Below are 25,508 nucleotides of genomic sequence, written 5' to 3' on the forward strand. Positions count from 1 at the left end.
TCTCTCTCTCTCTCTCTCTCTCTCTCTCTCTCTCTCTCTCTCTCTCTTCATGTGTACAAGCACACATGCATGTGTGTGCATATGCATGTGTAGGCCAGAGGTCACCTCAGGTGCCATTCCTCAGTCACTGCCCATCTTCTAGGTTGAGACAATGTCTCTCGATAACCTGAAACTTACCAAGCTTCTAGGCTGGGCAGTGAGCCTGGGGCATCTAACTTATCTGTCTCCTCAGTACAGGGATCAATCTACTCCTCCATACTTGATTATTTTACTTGGGTTCTGAGGATCAAACTCAGGGCCTCACTCTTGCCAAGAAACCACTTTTCAGGGTGAGCCATCTTCCCAGCTCTAAGTCATAATTACCAAAGTCTTTCTCATCATTTTAGGAGTCTAGGCCAGTTGTGCAGTCATGGCTACCACATACCCACAGAATTTACCATCTCAAATTGAAACTGTGCCTCCTGAAGTCTGTCCCATCGACTCGCAGCTGGCCACTGTATCTATGCTATCCTACCATCCTCTGTGGATGCCTGTAATTACTATTAGGGTGCCCACATGGCGGGTAACCTGTTCTGGAATGTTAGTGCTGTGACTGGGGATGCCGTGGTCCTACTTTATTAGACTGAATTAAGTAGTTAGAATTATCAGGCTTTTAAATATTTTTTTCTGTGCCTTAAAAATTAACTCAGGGTCAATACAGAACTATAGGAATAGAAAAGAAATCAATTCAGGACTTTTCCTAGTTCTCCACTTGCAGTTCTGTTTGTTTGTCTTCTTCAGAACTCACGTGTGCTATCTCTGTCTCTGCTGACCACCAAGACTGTGGTCCCCCAGAGGAACTGGTCAGAGTTCAGAACTCAGGAAGAGACAGAGTCTGCAGACAGGGATGTTCACCTGGGACTTAACACCCCGTACCCAAAAGTACATGTGTCTTTTTCATAAAGCAAATAACCCAACAGTACAGTTGGTTTTCCAGACCCTAGCTTGTGCCCCTAGTCTAGCCTCTTTAGTTGAAACCTTCTCTCTCTCTCTCTCTCTCTCTCTCTCTCTCTCTCTCTCTCTCTCTCTCTCTCTCTCTCTCTCTCTCTCTCTCTCTCTCTCTCTCTCTCTCTCTCTCTCTCTCCCTCTCTCTCTGTCTGTCTCTCTCTGTCTCCCCCCACCCCTCTCTCTCCTCTCCAATGATCCACCCATCCCACAGTTTATCTAATTTGTTTGAGGGGATAGGATGGTCTTTACATTCAGTGAATCCTCCACCACTTTGGTTAGGAGCTGTAAATGTATCTTAGTCTCATGATGTAAGTGTTGTCTCCGAGGCTCTGGTCTGCCATCCTAGACCTAGTCCTGGAAGTTTCTAGCCTCAGCACAATCTTATCTAGGCCTAGAATGTATGAGACTTCCTGCTGAACAATGTCACCCTTTCTTGTTCTTTCTGATATCTGGCTGGCTGGTTCAACTCATAGGTTCTGGCTCAAAACTCCTCTCCAAGCTGCCTGATTTAATCTGGCTTCTCTCTCTTGGCCTTTCCTGAATTGCTCTGCTTGGCCTCATACTAACTTTGGCAATCTGTTCTAAACTTCTGGCTCCTTCCTAGTCTTTGCCTCATTTGTTTCCACCCATGTCTAGCTTGTTTTCTATTTAACCTGTCTCTGTAAAACTCTCCAGTTAAAACTGCCTTCCCACCTTCTCACCTCCAGCTGATTTGTCACCTCTCTTCTTGTGAGAGTTGAGCATATCCTATTCTGTCAAATCTTTCTCTTGTTGGGCACTTTGTCTGACACTCAATTTGACATCACTTTCAAACATGGTGCTTCCTTCTACAAACTAACTTTACCTTTGTTGTTTGGTATTGAAGTTGTATACTAAGAGTGTATCTATATTGCAGCCAGCGGGATTAAAGGTGTGAGGCCTGAGCCACACCACAACTAGAATTTTTTTTTTTCTTCAGCTAATAATACAATCTTGATTTTCATAATAATAATTCATGGTGTGATCAAATATCCTGCAACAGGGAGCAAATAATAATGAACATTCATTGATACCACCATTCTCTCCTTTACTAATTGCAAATTATTACCTTAAATTTTCATTTATGTAAACTGAGATCTGTGGTGGCTACTCATTACTGTCAGTTTGACTAAATTTGCAGTTCCCTAGGAAATTTGATGACACACACCTATGGGTGTGTTTGTGACGCCATTTCTAAGGAGTGATTTGAAGGTCAATCAAAGGGGCAAAGAGAGAGCAAGATGAGAACTGGTGCTCTCTATTCTCTGAGTCCTGGCCACAAACCCTGCCACCATGCTGTGCTACCCAAGGACATGAGGCCAAGAGACCATGTGATGAATCATATCAGTAAAACTGTGAGCGAAATATATCCTCCACCAGTTGCTATTTCTTGTGCTTGATCATTACTACTCTTTTAATTATGAAAATGCTAAACTCAGAGACGCAGATCCTTGGCCATAGATCTGCTCCCTTTAGCTACCTTGAGTGACATCAGTTTTATGACTGGCTGGAACAATGGCCTTCACTGAAGTATTGCCAGGATGGACATCATATTTTCAATTCAGTGAATGTGGTGGCTAATGAATTTGGTCAGTGTTCAAACTGTCTTTTAATCTGTGCAGTAGTTGGTTTTGTAATTGGGTTGAGAGTTGAGAGGAATGAGGGCTTGAGAGGAGGAGCAGGAGGGAGTGGCATCCTCAGGGCATTTGAGATATGACTCCAAAAGCGACCACCAGTGATTCAGTGAATTCATACCTGTGTCCTTTGTTCACATGGTCACTGAGCATATGCGTCAGGGGCTGACCTGCACCCAGGGGAGGCAGTGCAGTGGGAAGCACACATATCCTGTGAGTTTTAGACGGGTGGAGAGGTGGGGAAACAGCCCTAGGACTCAGCACACTGCTGTGTCCAGGATAGTCTTGTAGTCATTCTGCATTTCTGGGTTTTCCTGGCTCCTTGACTGGTCAGGGTCGTGACTGCTGCCCCTGTGTCTTTGGCTCAGGTTTCTATCTTTCCCATCCTTCCCCCATATTTTCCCTGGTCCTGAGGCTTCCTGATGAAGATCTCTCTGTGTCTCTGTGTCTCTCTGTCTCTGTCTCTGTCTCTCTCTCTCTCTCTCTCACACACACACACACACACACACACACAAACACACAAACACACTCTCTCTCCTTTCTGTTTGTGACTTTGGGATAGGAAACTCAGCCTTAGGTTGGAGCTCCAATTGGAATCAGCACAGGATAATGAACATTGGGTTGGGCTTCTTCAGTGCAGCCTGGGAAATGAAGCCTCTGCTGTAGCTAAGGCACAGTCCCTACTCTGGGGATGCTTGAAAAGAGGATGAAATTTCTGATGGTCTAAGGAACAAAATACCCATGAAAGGATATAGGTACAGAGACAAAATTTAGAGCTAAGATGAAAGGATGGACTTTCCAGAGACTACCCCATCCAGGGAGCCATCTTATCATCAGCCACCAAACCCAGATACTAATGCACATGCCAGCAAGATTCTGCTGAAGGGACCCTGATATAGTGGCCTCTTGTGAGGCTATGCCAATGCCTGGCAAACACCAAAGTGGATGCTCACAGTCAGCTATTGGATGGAACACAGGGCCCCCAATGGAGGAGCTAGAGAATGTACCCAAGGAGCTAAAGGGGGCTGCAACCCTGTAGGTAGAACAACAATACGAACTAACCAGTACCTCCTGAGAGTCTCTAGCTGCATATGTAGCAGAAGATGGCCTAATCAGCCATCACTGGGAAGAGAGGCCCCTTGGTCTTGCAAACTTTATATGACCCAGCACAAGGGAAGGCCTGGGCCAAGTAGTGGGAGTGGGTGGGTAGGGGAGCAGGGGCGGGGGGGGGGGGTATAGGGAACTTTCAGGATAGCATTTGAAATGTAAATAAAGGAAATATCTAAAAAAAAAAATGTACCTGTGGCTGAGTTGTCCTTAGGGATCTAGTCTGTGAACTGCCTATGAATTGAACATTGATTTGAGCCTTTGCTACATGGTCAGGAAAGAGGATAAACATTCTTATGAGGGGATAAGATCAGAACTGGCACTGGGGTGTATAAGGGCCTTGCATTAAAAAAATGCTGACTCATGCTGACAGTTCTGCAAAGTCCTGACTAAGATCAGGTTAGTTTCCCCAGAGTCCATCTGTCCCAAGACCCTCGTGTCTCAGCCCAGAAAACCTGAATTCACTATTTCTTTTTCTAGAAGGAGATTTGGTTGACTAATACATACAAATACAAAGCAACAGATTTTCTAATAAAAACGATGCTGGGCTTTTTTCCCATCCTTTTACTAATTCATTTTTTTAAGGTTGATGAATATTCATTGCACATGTTAATGGCTCTCACTATTACTTCTCATGCATGCCTTTGGTCTCATCTGCCTACCAGCTCCCGTCCTCCTTTACTATCTCATGCCTTAATCCATCACCCTTTTCAGCAGTTCCTTTACTACTTTAACTTCAGGTCCTCATGTAGCCTAGGCTGGCTTTGTACTTGCTACTTAGCCAAAGATAACCTAGAACTCCTGATCTCTCTCTGCCTCTATCTCCCAAGTGTTGGAATTATAAGTGTGCATCACCCAAGTCCCTTGGTGTTTGTTGGCTTGCTATTCTTGATGGGATTTCTGGTGAGCTTTGATTTTTTTATATTCTATATATCACATATGAAAAGAAAAAGATGACTTCTTGCTTTCTGTAGAGGTAATTTTGTTCAATATGATGTGCTTTAGTTCCACTGATTTTCCTGCAGATGACTTGATTTAATTCTTCAGGGTGACACAGTACTGCATTGCCTACACTACCACCTGTCCTTTATCCATCCATGTGTTAACAAGTCTAGGCTGATTCTGTATCCTCAACAAACATGGAGGTGCAGAGGACTGTGAGCTGACTTTGTTTCCTTCAGCACACAGTTCTTTTGAACAAGCCAAGCCCCATGAGATTCAAGGATAGGTGTAACATTATAAAGACACACTGGGTAGACAGAGCTCTTAGTACTCATTCTAGCTGCACAGACAGATCAGTGTGTCTGGGTAGGCTAACAACTGTATGACTTAAAACTGATTTTTTAAAATTAATCTACAAAATAATGGATTCATTGTGATGTCATATATGAGGATTATTATTCCTGCCCATCTTCCTGTATTATTCTTTCGTGTTCTTGAATGGATTCCCAGCCATACTTTGTTTTCACCTCTACTCTGAAGTGGCCTTCATGGTAGGCTTACAGGAATATAAAGGTTTTATTACAAATATTTCTTAAATCTTTTACAAAAGAGTCACTTTCACTTGCCACGATCCATGCTGCTCCAAGCTGTCAGGTGGATCTGAGCACAGAAGGAGGCTGAAAGCAAGCTTGAAGCTAAAACCCCATGTATCCTGAAATTCTATCTAATCCAAAGTTTTCCTTCAGTCCTGTGTATGCGGTGACAGCTTACCAGTATTCTTGCAGGGCTCTGTCTGTGGAGGTGGACCACTGGCACATCTCTCTTCCTGACAAGATGGGGAATTGTAGCATTTCTTAAGAAGGCACTGAGCTCAGGGGTATCCTCTGGGGAGGAAGCAGGCTGTAGAGAGAAAGCAGGAGTCATCACACATAACCGTGCTCATCTTTCTCTTCACCTCAATTCCATATCAAACCCTGGGTGAATGACCTGGATTCACCTGAGAGCTCACAAAGGTTGGGCTTTGCCATCAGCACAGTCAACGACACAATGACTCAGGCTGACACAGCACAATCCTGTCCACTTTTCAGTTACAGGAATCCATGAGGCATAGGAGAACACATTCTTGGAAATTTTATCTTGTGAGAGTGAGATTTTCAGGAAAAATAATTTCTCCATTAAGGGTAGAAACCAAGACTCTGACTTTGAAGACATGAGTTATTCTGATTGATTTGCCCTCATGATGAAGAGGGTCTGGCTAAAGTGAGGCAGCTTTTATGAGGAGAGATAAACCCTAAGGTGTCTGGAAAGGGTGGGGGAATAGCTTGATGTGGTCTTCAGGCTATTGTCTTCATGACTTTGACCCTGCTCCCAGGCTCATGTGAAGTGTTCCTGTGAGGAGAGTTGTGTCCTAAAGGCTTGGGTTTTCTGATGCACACAACAATGAACACACTGCTGCAGGACAACATCTTTCCACCGTTAGTTTGTATTTTAGAAATGGTGACTTTTATCTTGATGTCCCTGCTGAGAATAGCTTCTGCCTAAAAACAATACCCTAGTGATGTTATTTGCTTGTAGGTATGGACAACCTACAGCTCACCAGACATAATCTGAATGAAAAACTATAAATGAACTCTGAGATGAAGTATTAAATGTACTTAAAACATTATAAGATTATTTTTCTTTTATAATTTGGTTGTGCAGTTCTCAAGTATAAACATGGTAGATCGCAGTGCTGTGTCATAATGTCAAAAGTTTGGAAACACCTATGACCAACTGAATATAGAAACATGCCCCCTCTTCCACTATGAATATTAAGCCTTTGTTTTCTTGGCTTGTCTATATATGATGGGAATAACACTAATACAGTCATGTCTGGAATGAAAAAAAGAAATTCTGGCATTACAGATGCACAATGTACGACAAAAGATAAAACAATGATGCTCAGTGTATCTCAGGGTTTAGAGCAGTGGTGCTCAGTGTATCTCAGGGCATAGAACAGTGGTGCTCAGTGTATCTCAGGCTCTAGAGCAGAGGTGCCCAGTGTATCTAAGGGACATGCTCAGTGTATCTAAGGGTCTAGAGCAGTGGCTCTCGGCCTTCCTAATGCTATAATCCTTCAATACAGTTCCTCATGCTGTGGTGACCCCCAACCATAAGATTATTTCATTGCAACTTCATAACTATAATTTTGCTACTGTTATGAATTGTAATATAAATATCTGATATAAAGGATATCCGATATGTGATCTCAAAGGTAGTGCGACCCACAGGTTGAGAACCACTGGACTAGAAGACTCTACCAAACAGAGCAATGGAATTCAAACTCTTCAGGATGACAAGTATCATGACATGCTGGATTTTGCATCTGTTGGCTTCTCCAGATTCATCTCACCGAGATCACATTTGATTTCTGTTTTACAGAGTCATAGCTGGTTTCCATTCCTGAGCTGTACTGCCATGAAGCCCTGGGAACCATGACATCCATCTCATGTCATACATGATTTCCGTGGCCTATAAGTAACCATCAGGACTAGCCCAACTGCCACTAGCAGTCTCCATGAGAAAAGATAAAGTGAGAAGCTCAGAGTCACAGGCATGCTCCTAAGAAACCCTGGAGACAGCATATCTAACCAGGAAAACTCAGATGGGGAAGTCCAGCAGTAAAGAAAAAAAAATTGCAAAAAACCAGGGCCTCTAGGTCACAGAGATCCTGAAGAGGAGGCAAACCTGGTGAGGGATGTATTGGCTGGCTCTGTCAGCTAAGAATTTGTGCATGTCATTTCCTGAGTGGGAGATTCTACAGGTGAAAATCAAATTATAATCACTTAAGAGGATTTGGATAAGTGAACAATTGATTAGAAAGGTATCAGATGAAGTCCCTTGGTCATGTTAAAGAAGTTTCTTTCCATCCCAGAGTCTACAAAGATAATTTCAGGTAACCAGGGCTGCATCGTGAGGTCCCATAAAAAAAGAGAAGAAGAAGAAGAAGAAGAAGAAGAAGAAGAAGAAGAAGAAGAAGAAGAAGAAGAAGAAGAAGAAGAAGAAGAAGAAGAAAAGAAGAGGAAGAAGNGAAGAGGAAGAAGAAGAAGAAGAAGAAGAAGAAGAAGAAGAAGAAGAAGAAGAAGAAGAAGAAGAAGAAGAAGAAGAAGAAGAAGAAGAAGAAGAAACAGAAACCAAGCAATCAAGGAAACAAACTAATTTTCAATGGGTGTAGTTGGAATAAACCTTAAAAGGAAAGGCAAGAAGTCCACTCTTGAAAAAGATAAAATTATTTGGCTTACTTTTAATTTTGATGATGGAGAAAATGTCCCAAGTTTGTAAGATCCAAGGAAGAGGTGGTAGAGGAGACGAGGGTGAATACACAAGAAAAGGAAACAGGGATGTTTCACGTAGAAAAATTTAGTCCTGGAGCTGCCAGAAGAAATGATTTTCCTGTAAAAGTATTGCAGAGAGAAGTTGAAGATGAGAGAGGATATCAGGAGGTCCAGGTTGTGGGCTGGATTTTGATGTGGGAATTGAAATTTTGAAAACATACTTGTCTTCAGCACAATATCAATGATAATGTGAAGGAAAATGAAAGGAAGGACAAAGAGTACAATGTGTTGGAGACACGAACATGAAGATTGACAAGGACAGAGCTTCCTTGTGACAAGAATGGCCCCATGGATACTTCAGCCAGTGAACCAAGATGGCAGCACCAGTGAAGGGCTGAAGAAGCTGGCAAGGGTTTTCAAGGCAGCGATTTGGAGAGTGCGGAAGAGAGATCGCGGCAACTTTTAAAAGAATGTCAGGTAAGTCATCTTGCATTCTCAGCATGGCTGGAAAGAGAGTTTAGCCAATGGTAGCCTCAAAGGTGGGCTGGGCTGGGCTAATGGCTTGAAAGAAAGCATGCAAAGAAAGACAGAAAACGTTCCCTGGAGAGAGGAGATGGGACCACGACAAGGGTAGGGGGGTATAGGGAACTTTCCGGATAGCATTTGAAATGCAAATAAAGAAAATATATAATAATAATAATAATAATAATAATAATAATAATAATAATAATAAACAGGATGTTGAGTGTGGCAAGGTAAGCTATCCTTTAAGACCAATGGCTTTGCAAAGCCCTGAGATGGTGGGGTGAATGGACAGAGTGAGGTGAGAACCCAGAAGTGTCAGCTCCTGGGATATTGGAGTCTCCCAAGACAGTGACAGAACTGGCCCTGCCAGGAGGTTGTTCACAGATGCACAGAAACAGAGGATCTGATAGAAAAGTGTTTACAGCCCAATATTTAAAAAAAAATTGAGCTCAACAGACAATTAATAATCATGTAAATCCCTAATTCCTTGTATGTTTCCTATTGCACTTTCTGTATGTGTCTGCTGTCATGTTTTTCAGATTTATTAGGTGTAACTACTCTTTCTTTTCTTTTTCTTTATTTGAGACAGGGGCTCATTATGTAGCTCAGGCAAACTTTAAACTTGCAATCCCTTACCCCAGCCTCTAGGAGCTAGCTAAAGTACAGTGGAGTACTGTAAAACCTGGGACATAATTGTCTGTGTGCATGTATGCATTCACATGAGCAGGCATGTCCATATGTGTGTGCAAGTGAGCATACACACACATAGATGCCACGGTACATTTTTGGCTGTGGTTTCTCAGATATCACCCACTATGGAGTTTTCTGGGCTGTTTGTTTGTTTGTTTGTTTGTTTTTAGGCCTAGTTTCTCACTGGCCCAGAACTTTTCCAGCAGGCTAAGCAGGCCGGCCAGCAAGCTCCAGAGATCTGCTTGTCTTTACCACTTTAGTGCCGGAGATGACAATAATACACCATCATATCTGGCTGTTTTCTTTCATGGCTTCTTGGGATTAAGCTCACAGCCTTGTGTTTGCATGTAGCCATTATACTGACTGAGCCATCGTCCTAGTCTCTAGTTGTGATTAATTCCCAAATTTTCACCTATGATTGTTTTTTTTTTTACTTTTTTTTATTAGATATTTTCTTCATTTACATTTCAAATACCATCCCAAAAGTCCCCTATACCCTCTCCCCCGTTCCACTGTTCTGCTCCCCAACCCACCCACTCCTGCTTCCTGGTAGCTAGAGACACAAGTTCTGGGTGGGGCTACTGGTTAGTTCATATTGTTGTTCCTCCTATAGGGTTGCAGACTGCTTCAGCTCCTTGGGTACTTTCTCTAGCTCCTCCATTGGGGGTCCTGTGTTCCATCCAATAGATGACTGTGAGCATCCACTTCTGTGTTTGCCAGGCACTGACATAGCCTCACAAGAGACAGCTATATTAGGGTCCTGTCAGCAAAATCTTGCTGGCATGTGCATTAGTATCTGGGTTTCACCTATGATTGTTATCAGTATTAATAAAACAATGGCCCCAAACCAAGAACTCTTTGTGTGGTTTCATCTGATGTGACTTATGTGGGAATTAAAAAAATCGTATATACTGGAATACATTATAATTTGGCAATACTGGGTGAAGCACAGGTCTTCCTGTGAGGTAGAAAACAAGGATCCTGCAAGACAGGCGTCGGTGGAAACTGCTCCCTTCATTTCATAACCCTATTTTGCAGATAGAAAATGCCACTGTTGAACAGTATAGACAGAATGTTTTCAAATAGCTTACAAAGCCAGTTTTCTGAAATAGCATTCCAGAAATTATTTCAAGAAATAAAACCTAAGAGGGGAGATGTCTAAGAAATGCAAGCAACAGCTAAAATTAATTTTCTAGGTGGATATTAGAGTCTCTTTCTGAGCTCGCCAGGGCCCCACAGACCATGCTTCTCCTTGGCCTGAGATTGTTAGTGGTAAGGAAGGCTAGCTCTGAGCATCAGACTGAGGCAGATACACAGTCGAGAGGGTAAATTGGTTCAATGCTGTGAGAATCTCCAAGTAAACGCCACAGTGACTGCCTGGAAAAATGCAGTTTTCTGCAACAAGGAAATAATTATTAGTAAAAATCCTCTTTCTCCAGCTGCTCCTCAGAATTTGACCCCAACAAGACCTTTGTATCCTCACAATATACCCCAAACTCTCATTCTGGTTTAGGCTTAACTTTTCAGATTAAAGGAACAATATGTGGTTAGAATGTGCAGTGCAGTTGGAAAAATGGAATTTAAAGAAGGAGGTTGGCATGAAATGAGACTGATAGCCTTGCGAACCCAGACTTAAGCACTATACCTCATTGTTCTCTTGTTTGTAATGTGTCTTTGGACTTCAGGTATTCCTAGCATGCACGAAAGAACAGACTATACTCATGGACTGTAATTAAATCTGCAAAAGAGCCTAGAGGGCCAGTGTACCCTGCAATTAAGTCGTACATGTTAAGGATTTGTGAGCAGAGGGACACCCTAGCTTTTTCTTCCTGAAAGAGTTTTTCACGGGCTACCTAGAAGAATCATCATACTCCATTGATGGAGTTGATGTTTCCTTAGTCTTTAGATGTATTTTTTTCCATTGTATAGTTTCTATGGGATGTACACACATATATGTTATATGTGCATCATGCATGTAGGTGCTCATGTGCACCTGTGTGTGCACATGGGTAGCAGACAATGGACAGCCTCAGGTGTCATTCTTTAGGTACCTTCCATGTTTTGGTTGAGAGAGGTCACTCATTGGCCTGGAAGTTTGCCAGTAGACTAGGCTACCTGGCCAGGAAGCTCCAGGGTTCTGACTATTTCTTCCTCTCAGCTGACCAGCAAGTGCACCCAGATCCATCTCACATGAGTCTGTACTCAGGTGCTTGTCCTCTCTGCCATTAATATTGTTGGTAATCAAGCTTTTTTCCAAATGTGTGTCTATGGCCAGGATTGGTGGTCTATGCCTATAATATTTCAGCATTTTTTCAGAATGAAGAAGAAGGAGTTTGAGGTTGAAATAAGCCTAGGCTATATAATGAAATTCTGTGTCAATGCACATGTACACACACACACACACACACACACACACACACACACACATGCACAAGCACACACACACATACACACATGCACAAGTACACATAAACACACACGTGCGTCATGCATCCATCCACCCACATGACTATGCATTCACAGGCTCACACACATAGCAAGGCTGAAGACATTCCCAGTGAGCAAAGCTGAAAGCGTTGTCTAGAGAATCAGCTCTATTTGATCAAGAATTGGATCCTCGGGCACTGTTAGGAGCTGGAGGGAGCAATTTCTGAAGGGTGCTAACATTGTACTGGGAGGGAAGGGTTCAGTAGGAAGCACTGAAGGCAACTTCAGCATCTTTACTGGATGAGAAAACCAGAGCCAGGTCATCACTCAAACTGAAGCCCTGACTGCCTTCAAAGGAGGAGACAGAACTTACAGCTCACACCTGACCATGACTGGGGTAAGTCACAGCCATTCACAAGTGCTTCTGCCTCAAAATAATCCATAGCTGCAAATATTCAAGCCTTTTAAAATGGTTCCAAAAGGCATAAAAAGAAATTGTTAGGTAATGACAAAGGCCAGGCTAAAAGCTGGTTGGTTTTGTTTTTTCCTCTCTCTGTCTTCATTTTAAAGGTTAGGGGGATGCTGGTGGCAGGGAGACAGAGTTTTTTTTTTTTTTGAACTAGCAAATGTCTCCCAGTTTTGAATTGATGGGAACCAGTACACAGAGGCAGTTAACAGAAAAGAAACTCTTAAGGATAAGACAAACTATGCAAATTTGCCAAACCACTGTCTGCAGGCCACTTGAGTCTAGAAACTCTTTGCAGGGTTATAATCCTTGGCAGATGCATGGGTTCTGGGTTTCTGCCATCACTGTTTGTATGATCTGTATGATCTGGTTGTAATTTGGACTTCCTGTGGGATCAGTCTTGCTGAAGCAAGGGGAGACTCAGAGGCGACCTCCTTCCATACCTCCAAGGACAGTGCTTAGGATGTGGGCTTCCTGCTCTAGTCTCTGCAAGCCCCTTTATACCCAAGGGCTCTCCTTTGAGTGCAATTACTCCTGGGAGGTATTCTTGGGTCCTAATGCAGGCTGGCTCTCTGCATTTTTGCCTGTCTCCCCAAGCACAGGGTTGTGTTCTTCAGCTGGATTCCTGACCCTGGTCAGCTCATACTTTGACTGTTTATTATAAAATCTTGCCCATCAAGAAACTTAAAATGCTTCATTCTTCATGAAACTTGTGGTTGCTTGGTCCGGTTTCCTTTTTCAACCTCATCTTATCTAAAGATCATAGCATGTTTGGAAGGCTATCCAACGCCCAGAATAAAGTCCACCAAAATAACAAAATTGGTAGTTTGAAAAAAAATTTTTTACCTTCTTTAGTATAGTTGAGAAACACTTTTTTCAACTCTAAAAATCTTATTCCAAGAAGAAACTGGAACAAATTCGATTTAATGGGTCTGCCTGAATGCTGCAGACAGTTGAATGCTTCAAAATGTTTTAGATGGTGGCATGGAGTGAACTGCCACGTTAAAATCTTTTCTTTCTGATCTAGACCATGATTCGTATAGGCAGAACCTTCATGGGTGTCTGCTTCTTCTCATGAGGTTATAGAAAGCTGGTAACCAACCTCAGGAGGCAGAAAGAACCAGTGCTTAGCAGAACCCCAATCTTCCGATTGGGCTGCCAGTGTTCGAGTCAATCCCATGTCCATTGCTCTGTGTTGTCCGTGAGTGAGAAAAATACGGGCTGTGTAACTGTTTCTTCTCTTCACATTTATACTTCTCAGACTCTGAGCCTTGACAGACCAAGCTGAATAACCTAACTTGGTGATTAATGTAGGTATCTACATTAAAATTAAAGTCGGTAGTCAGGCGTGTTGGCACACACCTTTAATCCCAGCACTTGGGAGGCAGAGGCAGGTGGATTTCTGAGTTTGAGGCCAGCACAGAGTGAGTTCCAGGACAGCCAGGGCTACACAGAGAAACCCTGTCTCAGAAAAACCAAAATAAAATAAAATAAAATAGAATAAAATAAAATAAAAAATAAAATAAAGACAGCACTATTGTTGAGCAGTGTCTCTGTGTGGTCACCCCTGCTTCATCCGACCTTGGATGCTGAAGTTCTGGATCTGGGCAGCAAGTAAGGTAACGGTGACGTGGGTGAGATTGTTTGTTGATTGTTGCCTATAGTGACCACGGGTTAGAATTATTATGCTAGTGCCTTAAAAGGCACTGAGCATCCCTCCCTAAAACGTGGGTGACCTTGGAGTAACTTGATAGACTAGCCAGCTTCTCTTATGAAAACTGAGCCCTGAACAGGTCAGACTCATTGGACCCTGATGTGCATGGAAGAAGACATGGAGGCTGATGTTGAATTTGGAACTCTTCTTTGTTTGCACACAGGCCAAATTTCAGAGGGTTTGGGGAGATATTTGGCATTAAGGAAGCATTTCTCTTTAAAAATCATGTTTTAAGTAGTAACTCAGTACTCAAGCTAGTAAACACACACACACACACACCCCTGGGGGGGAACCCTATTTAAGTTTCAATATGGTTTTAATGCTGTAAAACTGTGTATTTATAATAAAAAATAATAATATCCAGGACAATGGCCATATAAGTGACTATAAAAAGTAGAAAAATTATTTGTTTGCTCTGTGATATTGAATATTTAGGTAGGGACAGGTTTTTATAGAGGGAATCTGGAAAGTGTGTCAGCATTTGGTAAGCGCCAGGAGAGTCTCTCCATCATTTCAAAGGCTCTTTCTCTCCCTTGTGCCTCTGGTTCCCAGTAGTGGGTGGCCTAGAAAATGCTTCTCAGGAAATCGGAATGGTTTCTTTTCCATTAGTGTGTGATAGAAACAGGCACAGTGGTACACCCCATAATCCACGAAGCCAGGAGCCTGAGGTTGGGGAATGGAGAGTTAGAGGCCAACTTGGCCTACATAGTGAGAATGTGTGTCAAACAGAACAGGACTATTAAAAATGAGAACATCTTGAGCTTTGCAGGCAAATGAATGGAACTAGAAAATATCATCCTAAGTGAAGTAACCCAGACCCAAAAGACATGCATGGTATCTATTCGCTGATAAGTGGATATTAGCCAAAAAGTACAGAATAGCTAGGATACAACCCACAGACTGTAAGAAGTTTAACAAGAAGGAAGGCCCAAGTGAGGATGCTTCGCTCCCCCAGAAGCAGCTTCTGGGGCGTGGGGGACCCTCTAGAAAGTCCCAGAGACTAGGGATGTGAGACTCCCAGGACTCAGTGGGGATGACTTTAGCTGAAATGCCTAACAGTGGGGAGAGGGAGTGTGAAGAGACCATCTCTAGTAGACAAACAAGGGCCCCAAGTGGAGGGATGGTTTAACCAACCCAGAATTGTTTCTGTCTAAAAGGATTACAGGGACAAAAATGGAGAAGAGACTGAAGGAAAGGTTATCCAGTGACTGGCCCAACGTGGGATCCATCTCATGGGGGGTGGCGGGGGGGGTTGTCAACAAAGCCTGATGCTATTACTGATGCTATGATATGCTTACAAACAGGAGCCTTTTGTCCTCTAGCTCTACCGGCTGTCCTCTGAGAGGCTCTACCAGCAGCTGAGACAGATGCAGATACTTACAGCTAACCATTGGACTGAAGTCAGGGACCCCTATGGAGAAATTAGGGGAAGGATTGAAGAAGCTGAAGGGGATTGCAACCTGATAGGAAGAGCAGTAGTCTCAACTACACCAGACTTTTGGGTGCTCCCAGAGACTGAACCTCTGAAGAGCATACATGGGCTGGTCCATGGCCCTGGGGCACATGTGTAGCTGAGGGCTACCTTGTCTGGCCTCAGTGGGAGTGGATGTTCCTAATCCTGTAGAGACACCAGGGAAGGAGGAGGGGGAGCACCCTATCAGAGGCAAGGGGGGAGGGGGAATAGGATGGGGACCTGTGGGAGGAGGGACCAGAAGCAAGTGCCACCGTCTGGAATGTAAATAAATAAAACAATTAATTTTAAAATCCAGACCAGAACAAAAGAACAAAGAAAATCATAACAGGGAGAAGAAAAGCTGGTTACAGGGTTTTGCTGAGACATCTTTTCAGTCATAAGTGAGCACAGCCAAGAATTCACAGGAGAGAGAACAAGTTGACTAGAATATCTAGGCACAGCCATTGGGGAAGGCGCCTAAGAGGAAATCTCAGGAATGGTGGCAGAAGATGGGCAGCTAATGACCAGATGTTTCAAGAGGCACTCACTAAGGCACAGCAGAGCAGGCCATAGTTAATGCAGAAACTCAGAGCTGGTCAACCTGTCGACAAGGAAACAATGACTGTTGAGTGATCAGCCCTAAGTGGGAGAAACTATGTAGCCCTAAACTGTATCATCAGCTGACCCACTTCAATCACCTCCAGGTCCTAGAGCTCAGAGACCATTGCAGAAGAGGGGGTGGAGTTGCCGGACAAGGAGGGGTGTTGTGAAATGTTGTCCTCTTGATAGGTCAAGGCAGTTGCTCTCATGGGCTCAAGGTAGATATGGTTACCTGCACAAAATTGACACAGGCTCAAGCCACTTAAAACTCCAGCGTGGACGGAGGAGGTGGTCACAAGGCTCCATCCCGAGATGATGAAAGATTGGCAGTTGATGACTTTTGGGTAAGGTATCAGTGTTTCTTTGGAAGCGTGGCCACTGGTAGATGGCTCATGCCCTGGTGAATGACCCTGTACGCATGCACAAAAAGGGCAGCCCCAATTAGATTGAGCAGGGTTCCTTTTAAAAAGGGTGTGAGACAGCTCATGTGACAGAGCAGAGGCTCCCTCTGGTCTTCGATGGTAATAACACAGAGACCACACAACTGGAGGGTGTGCCGGGGGAGACATTTTGGAGCACTCCATATCAAACGGGCTATCTTTATCCAATTTCTTCCCTCGAGGCTGTAGAAGAGATGGCAGAAGATTATAAAAGGAAGAGAGAGGTAGATGGCTCCGAGGAAACGGAATCTTCTAGACACAGCATATAAACTCACAGAGACTGATAGCATGTACAAGACATGCACCGGTTTAAGCCAGAAAAAAATTATCTCAGTATGTTGAAGGGAAATGGACACAAAATCCCATTCCTTACTAAGAAGCTGTCTTGCAACTGATACCTGCTGAGAGAAGGAGTCTGCTAGACAAACCTGCTTTTTCTCTAATGAACATGGGGTATATTATCCACGTTCCAGAGCAGGCCCCACGCTCAGGAGTAGTTGGCCAACATAAAATAGACTCCATGGTTTTGTGTGTGCGTGCTGTTTGTTTTGTTTAGATTTTTTTGATCTTTTTTTGTTTGTTTTGATTTTGTATTTTGAGGGAGAGAAATAACATGAAGTTGGCTAAGCAAGGAAGTTAGGAGGGTCTAGGAGAAGGTAGGAGAGGAGAAGGAATGTGATCAAAATATACTGTAAGATAAATGTAAAATATATATTCTCTTAAAACAGCAGAAAGCATGTAAACTAAAAAATGAAAGTAGAGAGAAGGAGAGAGACAGACAGACAGACAGACAGACAGACAGACAGAGAGAAGAGTGTGAGGCAGGAGGGAGATGTGTTTTGATATTTCCAGGTGAAATTGGGACGAGGGAAGTTAGAAGTAGACATGATCATCGCTTCTCAGCCTTTTGGCTAAGATCAAGTGTAGAAGTAGACATGATCAAAGTACATTGTATACATGTATGATATTGTCAAAGAACAATAAAATATATTCTTTAAAATTGTAATGTTACAAAAAGAAGAAAAGAAAAATTGGCCCATAGGTAGCCTGACCTTCTCCAGTTGTTGGGACAGAGTCCTTGAGAATGGGTAGTACACACGGGAAAGCTCAAGGGTCTAGAGGCTGAGGAGTCCAACAGCATGGACATTGTATGTGCCCAGAGCAGAGGGATGCTACTCACCTGCTTGCTTGGCTCCTGGTTAGGAAAGGGGACATGTGGAAAGGGAGGAAGCAAAAAGCAAAGGAAAGCTGGGGAAGCCATCTCAGTGAACCTACAGTTACTGACTTCCCTGAGATTTTGCCCTTGTGAGAATGGCATTAACCCATCCAGAGGGCAGAGTCCCCATGCCACAAGCACCACTTACACTGGTGACACATTTCAACACATTCCTACCAGAGCGCAGAGAGTAAGGAGCTGAGCCTCACTCTGACTGATAAGTAAAGTTCGACTGCATGGGGGAACTTTATTCTCACCTCTAATACGTTTATCTTTTCTTCCATCTCCCTTTTGCTAAACTTACTTTCTCTGTTTATTATTAAATATAAAACTTTCTTCTATATTTTTAAAAATTCAGCAATTATGTCTGTGGAAATGGCTCAGCTGGTGAAATGCCTACTGTGTAAGCATGAGGATCTGAGTTCTGATCCCCAGTGCCCACATACATCAAACACCAGGCTCATGTCTGTCACACCAGTAACCCTGGGGAGGCAGAAAAGAGGATTTCCTGGAATTCACTGGCTATCTAGGCTAACTGGACAGGTCAGCTCTAGGGTTCATGAAAATCTCCAACCTCAGGCAACTACAAGTCTGTATACAAACACACACACACACACACACACACACACACACACATTGACACACAGGTACACACACATATACACACAGGTACACATACATTCACATATACACACAGGTATACACATACTCTTGTATACACAGGTATACACACAGGTACACACACACACACACCAGAACATACACACACCCAAGAACACACACAAGCATATACACACATACAGACACACTCATACATGTGAACAATGCATAAGCATATATCCACAAGCATATACATGTATTCACACACAGAGACACATATAAACACACAGACACACACAGAATACACACACAATGTACACACACACAAACACACACCCTATATACATATACCATATACCTTTACACACAGAAACACACACAGACACACACAGCATGCATACACACCCTATATACATATACCATAGACATTTGTACACACACAACATACACACAAGCACACACACACACTTATACTCACACACACAAGCATAGACACACAGAATTGTGCATACACACCCACACATATACAAGCACACCTATAAAAATATATAAGTTATCAATTAGCCTTGATATTACCATTTAGAAAAATTCAAACCAACATGTTCAAAACATTTTGTAATTCACTTTACACTAGTTTTTTACTCATACTCAATACCGAACAAGTTGTTTATCTTTGTATTGTCTAGGAAGGAATAAACTTGCTGAGTAACTTAATAGCTATGACACTAATCAATTTAATATCAAAATAATATTCAAGCAATCTCAATTATAAATGCCACTGACATAAAAATAAAGATTAACATTTTAATATCTATTTATTTTTTAAAACTTTTCTTAAAGTGCTTTTTTTTTTTTTTAACATGTGAGTGCTCTGCTGCATGTACACCTGCAAGCCAGACGTGGGCATGAGATTCCCTTACAGATGGTTGTGAGCCACTCTGTGGGTGCTGGGAATTGAACTCAGGACCTCTGGAAGAACAGCCAGTGCTTTTAACCGATGGGCCATCTCTCCAGCCCTTAATAGCTATTTATTAATAAGAGGTTTTTTAAATTTCCCTGGGCAACATAGTAAATGTCATTAAAGTGTATTAAGGAGGCTGGAAAAATGGCTCAGGGGTTAGAGCATGGTTGCTCTTCCAGATAAATTGGGTTCTATTCCCAGTAACCATCTGGTGGCTCATAACCATATCCAACTCCAGTTCCTGTGGCCTAATATCCTTTTCTGGCATCCATCATATTTGTGGTATATATACATCTATGCAGACAAGACACTAGTACATATAGAGTACAGTAAATCTTTATAAAATATGTTAAGAACCTGGAAGTAAAGACATTCAGCTTTCCCATAGTTAAATAATTCATACATTATTCTAATTAAGCTATTTTAGGGAGCTATTACTTCATATTGTCATTAAATCTTATATTCAGTTTTCATGGATTGAAAGTTGTTTTTTCTTTTATAAAAGAAGCCTAGTTAAGTTACATTAAGAGAATTTTCTAGCCTTGGGCAGATTTATTCTTTTTTAATGAAAGACTATGAGCACTCCCAAAGAATAAGGAAGAAATGAGGACGCCAGGTGCTTAGTACACACTACCACTCGTTTTGCAGTGATCTGTCAATGTTTAATGCAAGTTATCTGTTAGTACTGTCCCTGTCACTGAAAATGATTGCTAAATTGCCACAGAGGGGGGAGAAGCCCTGTACAGCCAGCATAGTGCTCATTAAACAAGTTACATAATATATACAAACATATATAAACAATGTCAGACACAAGGCAAACTTTACACTCTAAGAGAGTTAGGGGCCTTCTACTAGAGCATGTGATTCAAGACTCTGCGTGTGTGAGAGCTACGTTAAATAAGGGTGCCGCTGTGAAGATCTGGGTCACTTACAGTATATGCTAACATTCAAAGACATTATTCTTCAATAAGCTGTTGTCCCTGAAGTCAAAAATCATCTCAATTAAGGGTAAGGAAAGAAGAAATGAGAAAAACTATTTCAGGAAGTATTTGAAATAATTTCATGACACACAATGGCTTAATTTATTATTTCTGCATAAAGAGGGAGGCTTACTACCTCTTGTGTCCTTTACTGTTGAGCCTCCTGTTAGGAGAGTCCTCTTGCCTTTATATACAGAACATTTGGGGGTGAAAAAGAAGCCATTCACGATGGCAGTGACCCTGGGCCTGGGCCTGGGTCCTGTATGGCTCAGTCTGGGATTCAGGAAGTCTGTCCTTGCACCAGAGACACTGGGCCCTTGTAGCTACTAGGAGAATGTTCTAGAGTGAAGTTGTCTTCTGAGGACAATATCCAGTTCACAAAGTTTCATTTCTGTTTTCATGCAAATGTGACATTTTCAAGGGCTGATGTTACTTCCTTTCTTTACTAAGCTCAGTTTGGTCCTCACCCTGGATGGGATCTGGCTTTGGGACACTTGGGTTCTTTGGTGATGAACAAGTGACCAGCAGACAAGCTGCTTGGACAGAAGGGAGAAGCTCAGAGCCAGTCCAGACCTGCTCTCAATTGACTCCCAGGCCCTGACCCTGCCTGGTTACAGATCCTTATGTCAGGGACTGTTATACTTTCCCTACTCCCCGAGGCTCTTCTGTGACCCTGCCTTCTAATACCTCTCCACAAACCCCTTTCCTGACCCTGCTTCTAATAGGCTTCTCAGGCCCTGCTCTGGCTCTGTGTTATAATAGGCCCACAGCCCTGCCCTGACCCTGCTGTGCTGTCCGCTCCATAGGTAATTCCGTGGCCACACTTGTTACTGGACCCCAGAAGCACTTAAAGTCTGTACTGCACTGCTTTGAGCATCTCTTCAAGCTTTCACTATCATGCATTCCAGTCTGGGGGTTCTCAGGGCATTGAGACAGCCTTTGGCAAATCCCATTTTACCATATGCTATTGACAACAGCTGTGAGAACTCATGTTCTCACAAAGATCCTCATGTCTTTGGGTAATATACCAAAAAAGACTTTTAAAAATAACATTTTATACTAACTCTCCTAAATGTGGTATACCTAGTTATGATTCTGGCTAGGTTGGGGCTATTGATCAAATAACTTATAGAAGGTGCCCATCGAGGCTCAATAACTGCCAGGTTGCTATGAACAGTAAGCACTTGCTTAGGCCAAGACTACAGTTGCTTAGGCCCTTTAAAAAGAGAAATGTTCTGCTCAGGGATTACCTAAGCAATTTAGATCCAGCCACTGCTTAGACTACAGTCCTACCTTTATATCCTGTGGGTTGATCTCAGGATTTGTTTGACATCGTAGAGGTCCCAGAGTTTGAAGATGAAAAATATAGAGGAGAAACTCATCCCGTGCAGAAAACGGCCAGCCCACGTCAAGAATGCTCTCACCGATGGTGCTGGGTCCAATATTGTGCAGCTGCAAGAACGTGACACATTAGGGAATGGCATGTCTATCATGTGTCTGTTTTGAAAAGCACATCTTATCAGCTTTAACTTTGGTGGTAGAAATAGAACACAGAATCTAGCCAGGCCTGGGGAGCTCTGAAATCATGGTATGTACACATTCAGGGAAGACTCAGTCTGTGAAGCTCTCAGCATGTATTACTCAAAGACTATGCAGGTGGAGCAATTCACGTTCGGAATGCTTGGGACCAGGAGCCCTTTAAACTTCAGGATACTGCACATACAGAATGCAAAACCTTAGGGATGAGAATCTCCTATAATCACAAATTTACTGATGTTTCCTTCACACTTATTATGTATAACTTGAAGGCAACCTTTAAAATATCTTTGTATCTATGTATGTATCTATGTATGTATCTATGTATGTATCTATGTATGTATCTATGTATGTATCTACGTATGGATATATATATGTATGTATATATGTATGTATGTATGTATCTACCTATCTATTTATCTAATGTATGTGTGTGCATGTACATATGCAGGTGTCTATTCATATATGTGCCTATAGAGACCAGATGTTGACATCAATTGTTTTCCTGGACTTCTCTGCACCTTATACATTGAGATAATATCTTCCTTGAACCCAGAGCTCCCTGATATGGGACTCACATAGCTAGTCAGCTTTCTCCAGGAATCTCTTATCTCTGCTCTCTAAACACTGGATGACATGCAAGTTGCCACCCTACATGGCAAGGGCTTTAAGCCACCTGTGCAGCTTCTTATTTTTTTTTTTAACTTGCTGGTGTTTTGCCTATAGTCTGGCCCATGAGGTGTGGTATTTTCTGCTTGCAGTAAGCATCACATGAATGCTCAAAACAACTAGACTTTGGAGTACATGTTGTTGCTTGCAGACTGGAGTAGATCAGTCTATACTTACCGTGTAAAAACATAGCTATGCTTACCTCGAACTTAAATAAATTTAATGGTAGCACTAGAAATGCTATTTTAATTATATTCTTCCAAAATGTAGCGATCCTTTCTTTACATTGGAATTTGCCTCCCGCCCCGACTACTGGCTTGTCAATTGCAACCATCTGCAAGGCACTCTCTTTCACCCTCTGGGAAAATGGCCATCCATCAAGTGCCAAAGACAGTCTGTGCGCCCTACAGTTCTCTGCAAGTGCATGTTTCAAAGCTGGGATTCCTAGAGCAAGCTGACTAGTTACATTAACAAATTCCAGGGAAAGGAAGTCCATGCCTCATGAAGATGAACATTTTAAACATGTGAGTTCCACTCAGAGGACACAGACCACATCCCCCAAACACTGAGCACAGTGGAAGGTATTGTGAGTTTACAGATTTTTTTTTCAAGAGTAGTAGAGATCTTTGTCCCTTCTCAGTTCTAAAAGCATCATGAAGCAACAAATTTTCTGTTTTTGTTACTCAATGGCCTATTTAGTTCCACTGACAGCATGTCATAAGACTTGAGATTAGCGATTAGTATGCAAGAGATATCTGGTGTTTTAGTTTTTTGTTTTGTTTTGTTATTTGGCATCCTGGTGACTACTTTAAATTTTTATAATGTGTATGCTAATCCTAGAATGTACATAAATGATTGAATCTGAACATTTTTTTTCCTAAGCTCTGAAGTTTTACCATTCTTAAGAAGAATTTGGCTCACATGGTAAGTTAATGATTTGACAGCTTACTATTTTCCCTAGGAGGTTCTTGCCCTGAGTTTTGCTGGAATTTGTTGTTACAACAGCTTAAGCTCAGGCCAGGGCTTCTGAACATACAGTGGAAGGGAAGCTCTGTGCCAACACAAGTCAGGAGTTATCACTTCTTCCCTATAGATGAATAGCTCAAGTTTGGAAATGTCTTTATTGCTCTTCATGGCCCTTTGTGATGGCTAGGGTTAAATGTAAACTTGACAGAAGNTAGATTTACCTGAGACATGGGTCTCTGGGCTGGTGGGGGATTATCTTAGTCTTATTGTGATATGGAAGGCTCCTTTTTAATTGTAGGTGGTACTGGTCACCCTGGACTGTCAAAAATGAAGAAGGTGGGCTNAGCACACATGTGTACATGCATTTGTGTCTGATCCCTGGATATCAATGTGACCAGCTAGCCTTCTGTTCCTGCCATGCTCTCCTCCCTGCATGCTGCAAAGCCTTTCCTCCTATGATGAACTGTATTCCTATGGAACTATAAGCTAAAATAAAGCATCTCTTGAGTCACTGATGTTAGTGTATTTAATTATAGCCCAAAACATGAAACTAAGGCACCACATGAGATGAAAGTCACATTCCGAAATAAAATGACATGGCTCCAGATGCATGTGTAGCAGAGGATGGCCTAGTCAGTCATCAATGGGAGGAGAGGCCCTATGAAGGCTCTATGCCTCAGTTTGGGGGAATGCCAGGGCCAGGAAGTGGGAGTAGGTTGGTTGGTGAGCAGGGGGAGAGGGGAGGGGATAGGGGATTTTTGGAGGGGAAACCAGGAAAGGGGTTAACATTTAAAATGTAAATTTAAAAAATATCCAATAAAAAAAGAAGCAAGGAGAGCTTTATATTTTGACTAAAGTTCTCAGCAATTTAAAAAGTAGCATCCAACAAAAATATTTTTCCATTATAAAACAAACAAACAAACGAAAAACCCCCAAAAGAAAGAAAATGACTTTGAATGGCATTCTGCGATTTCCATAGCTCAGTGCCTTGCTCAGCCATCGTCAGAGAAGCTTCGTCCTGTACTAGATGGGAACAAATACAGAGACCACAGGCAGACAATGTGCAGAGTGAGATACCTTGGAACACGCAGTCCTAAATAGGATGTTTCTCTCCAACAATTCCCTCTCTCCCAAGGCTCAGAGAACTCAGAAAAGAGGAGGCAGAGTTAAAGGAGTCAGGGAATGGAGGGCACCAAGGATGCAAGAGCTTCCAGACACAGCAGGGTTAGCACACATGGGCTCACAGAGACTGGCAGTGTGCCCAGCCCTGCATGGGTCTTTGCCAGGTGGGATCGCAGTCCTGAGAGAGGAAGTGGACACAAGCCCCCAGCTCTAACCCAGAAGCTATCTCCAATAGAGAACCACTTGCAAATAAAAACACAGTTCTCTCCATCGGAGTCTCACTGGGTATAGCAGCCACTCTTAAGGTTAGCTCCCATGCGCAGCAGTAGATGGGTAACATAGTAACTCAGTGGGACTTTGAGCTTTGTCTTACAATGCTTTGTCAGGGCTCCTGTTCGTTCCCCTTAAACGTTCTCTGTGTATATATTACGGTTTCTGGGTATGTGTTTTTATGGGTTTTCTGCGTGTGCAAATGTATACATGTCTCTGAGGCTATATGTGTTTTCTTGAGCTTTTTCTTTGGCTCTTTTTCTTCTGTTTACTTGTTTGGTTTCTTAAACTAATTTAATATTTTTAAATGCCTCCTTGTATTTTAATGAGAGAGAGAGAGAGAAATAAAGGGCATGGATATTGGTGTGTGGGGATGTGGAGAGGAACTGGAACTGGGAGGAGTTGGGGGGTGACCATAATCAAAATATTTTAGATAGATAGATAGATAGATAGATAGATAGATAGATAGATAGATAGATAGAATCTATTTTCAGTAAAAAGAGAAAGAAAAAAGATGGAAGGAAAGAATGAGAAAGAAAGAAAGAAAAAAGAAAGAAAAGAAAAGAAAAGAAAGAAAGAAAGAAAGTAAAAGGAAAAAAGAAAGAAAGAAAGATTAAGTCCTTCTCCACACCATGAGGTAATAGATAATGAATGGAAAAGGATCTCAATCAAACAGTCTATTGGAACTTTATATATATTTTTTTAATTCTATGCTGGGTTTTCTGAGAATGAATTGCTACAGGGTTGGTGGCTTTATAGAAAACCTAAATAAACACTAAACTGAGCCTTGATTATATGTTTTCTTCATTAAAAGCTTAAATATTTTAGGTACCATTTCAATAAATCATCCCACTATTACCAGTTTAACACT

General features: G+C 42.3%; 1 protein-coding gene across 2 annotated transcripts in view; it reads right to left on the reverse strand.

Moving 5' to 3' along the window:
* Itga8 (integrin subunit alpha 8) overlaps positions 1–25,508 on the reverse strand; it is a 182,371-nt gene that overhangs the window by 25,794 nt on the left and 131,069 nt on the right. For both annotated transcript variants that reach the window (XM_021192601.2, XM_029536874.1), the window contains exons 25-26: positions 21,368–21,526; positions 5,460–5,588 (exon numbers count right to left, since the gene is read on the reverse strand). In XM_021192601.2, coding sequence (XP_021048260.1) covers positions 5,460–5,588; positions 21,368–21,526 — 288 coding nt within the window. The remainder of the gene's footprint in view (positions 1–5,459; positions 5,589–21,367; positions 21,527–25,508) is intronic.

This window comes from Mus pahari, chromosome 3 (genome assembly GCF_900095145.1).
Source record: "Mus pahari chromosome 3, PAHARI_EIJ_v1.1, whole genome shotgun sequence".
In the NCBI taxonomy this organism is placed as follows: Eukaryota; Metazoa; Chordata; class Mammalia; order Rodentia; family Muridae; genus Mus; species Mus pahari.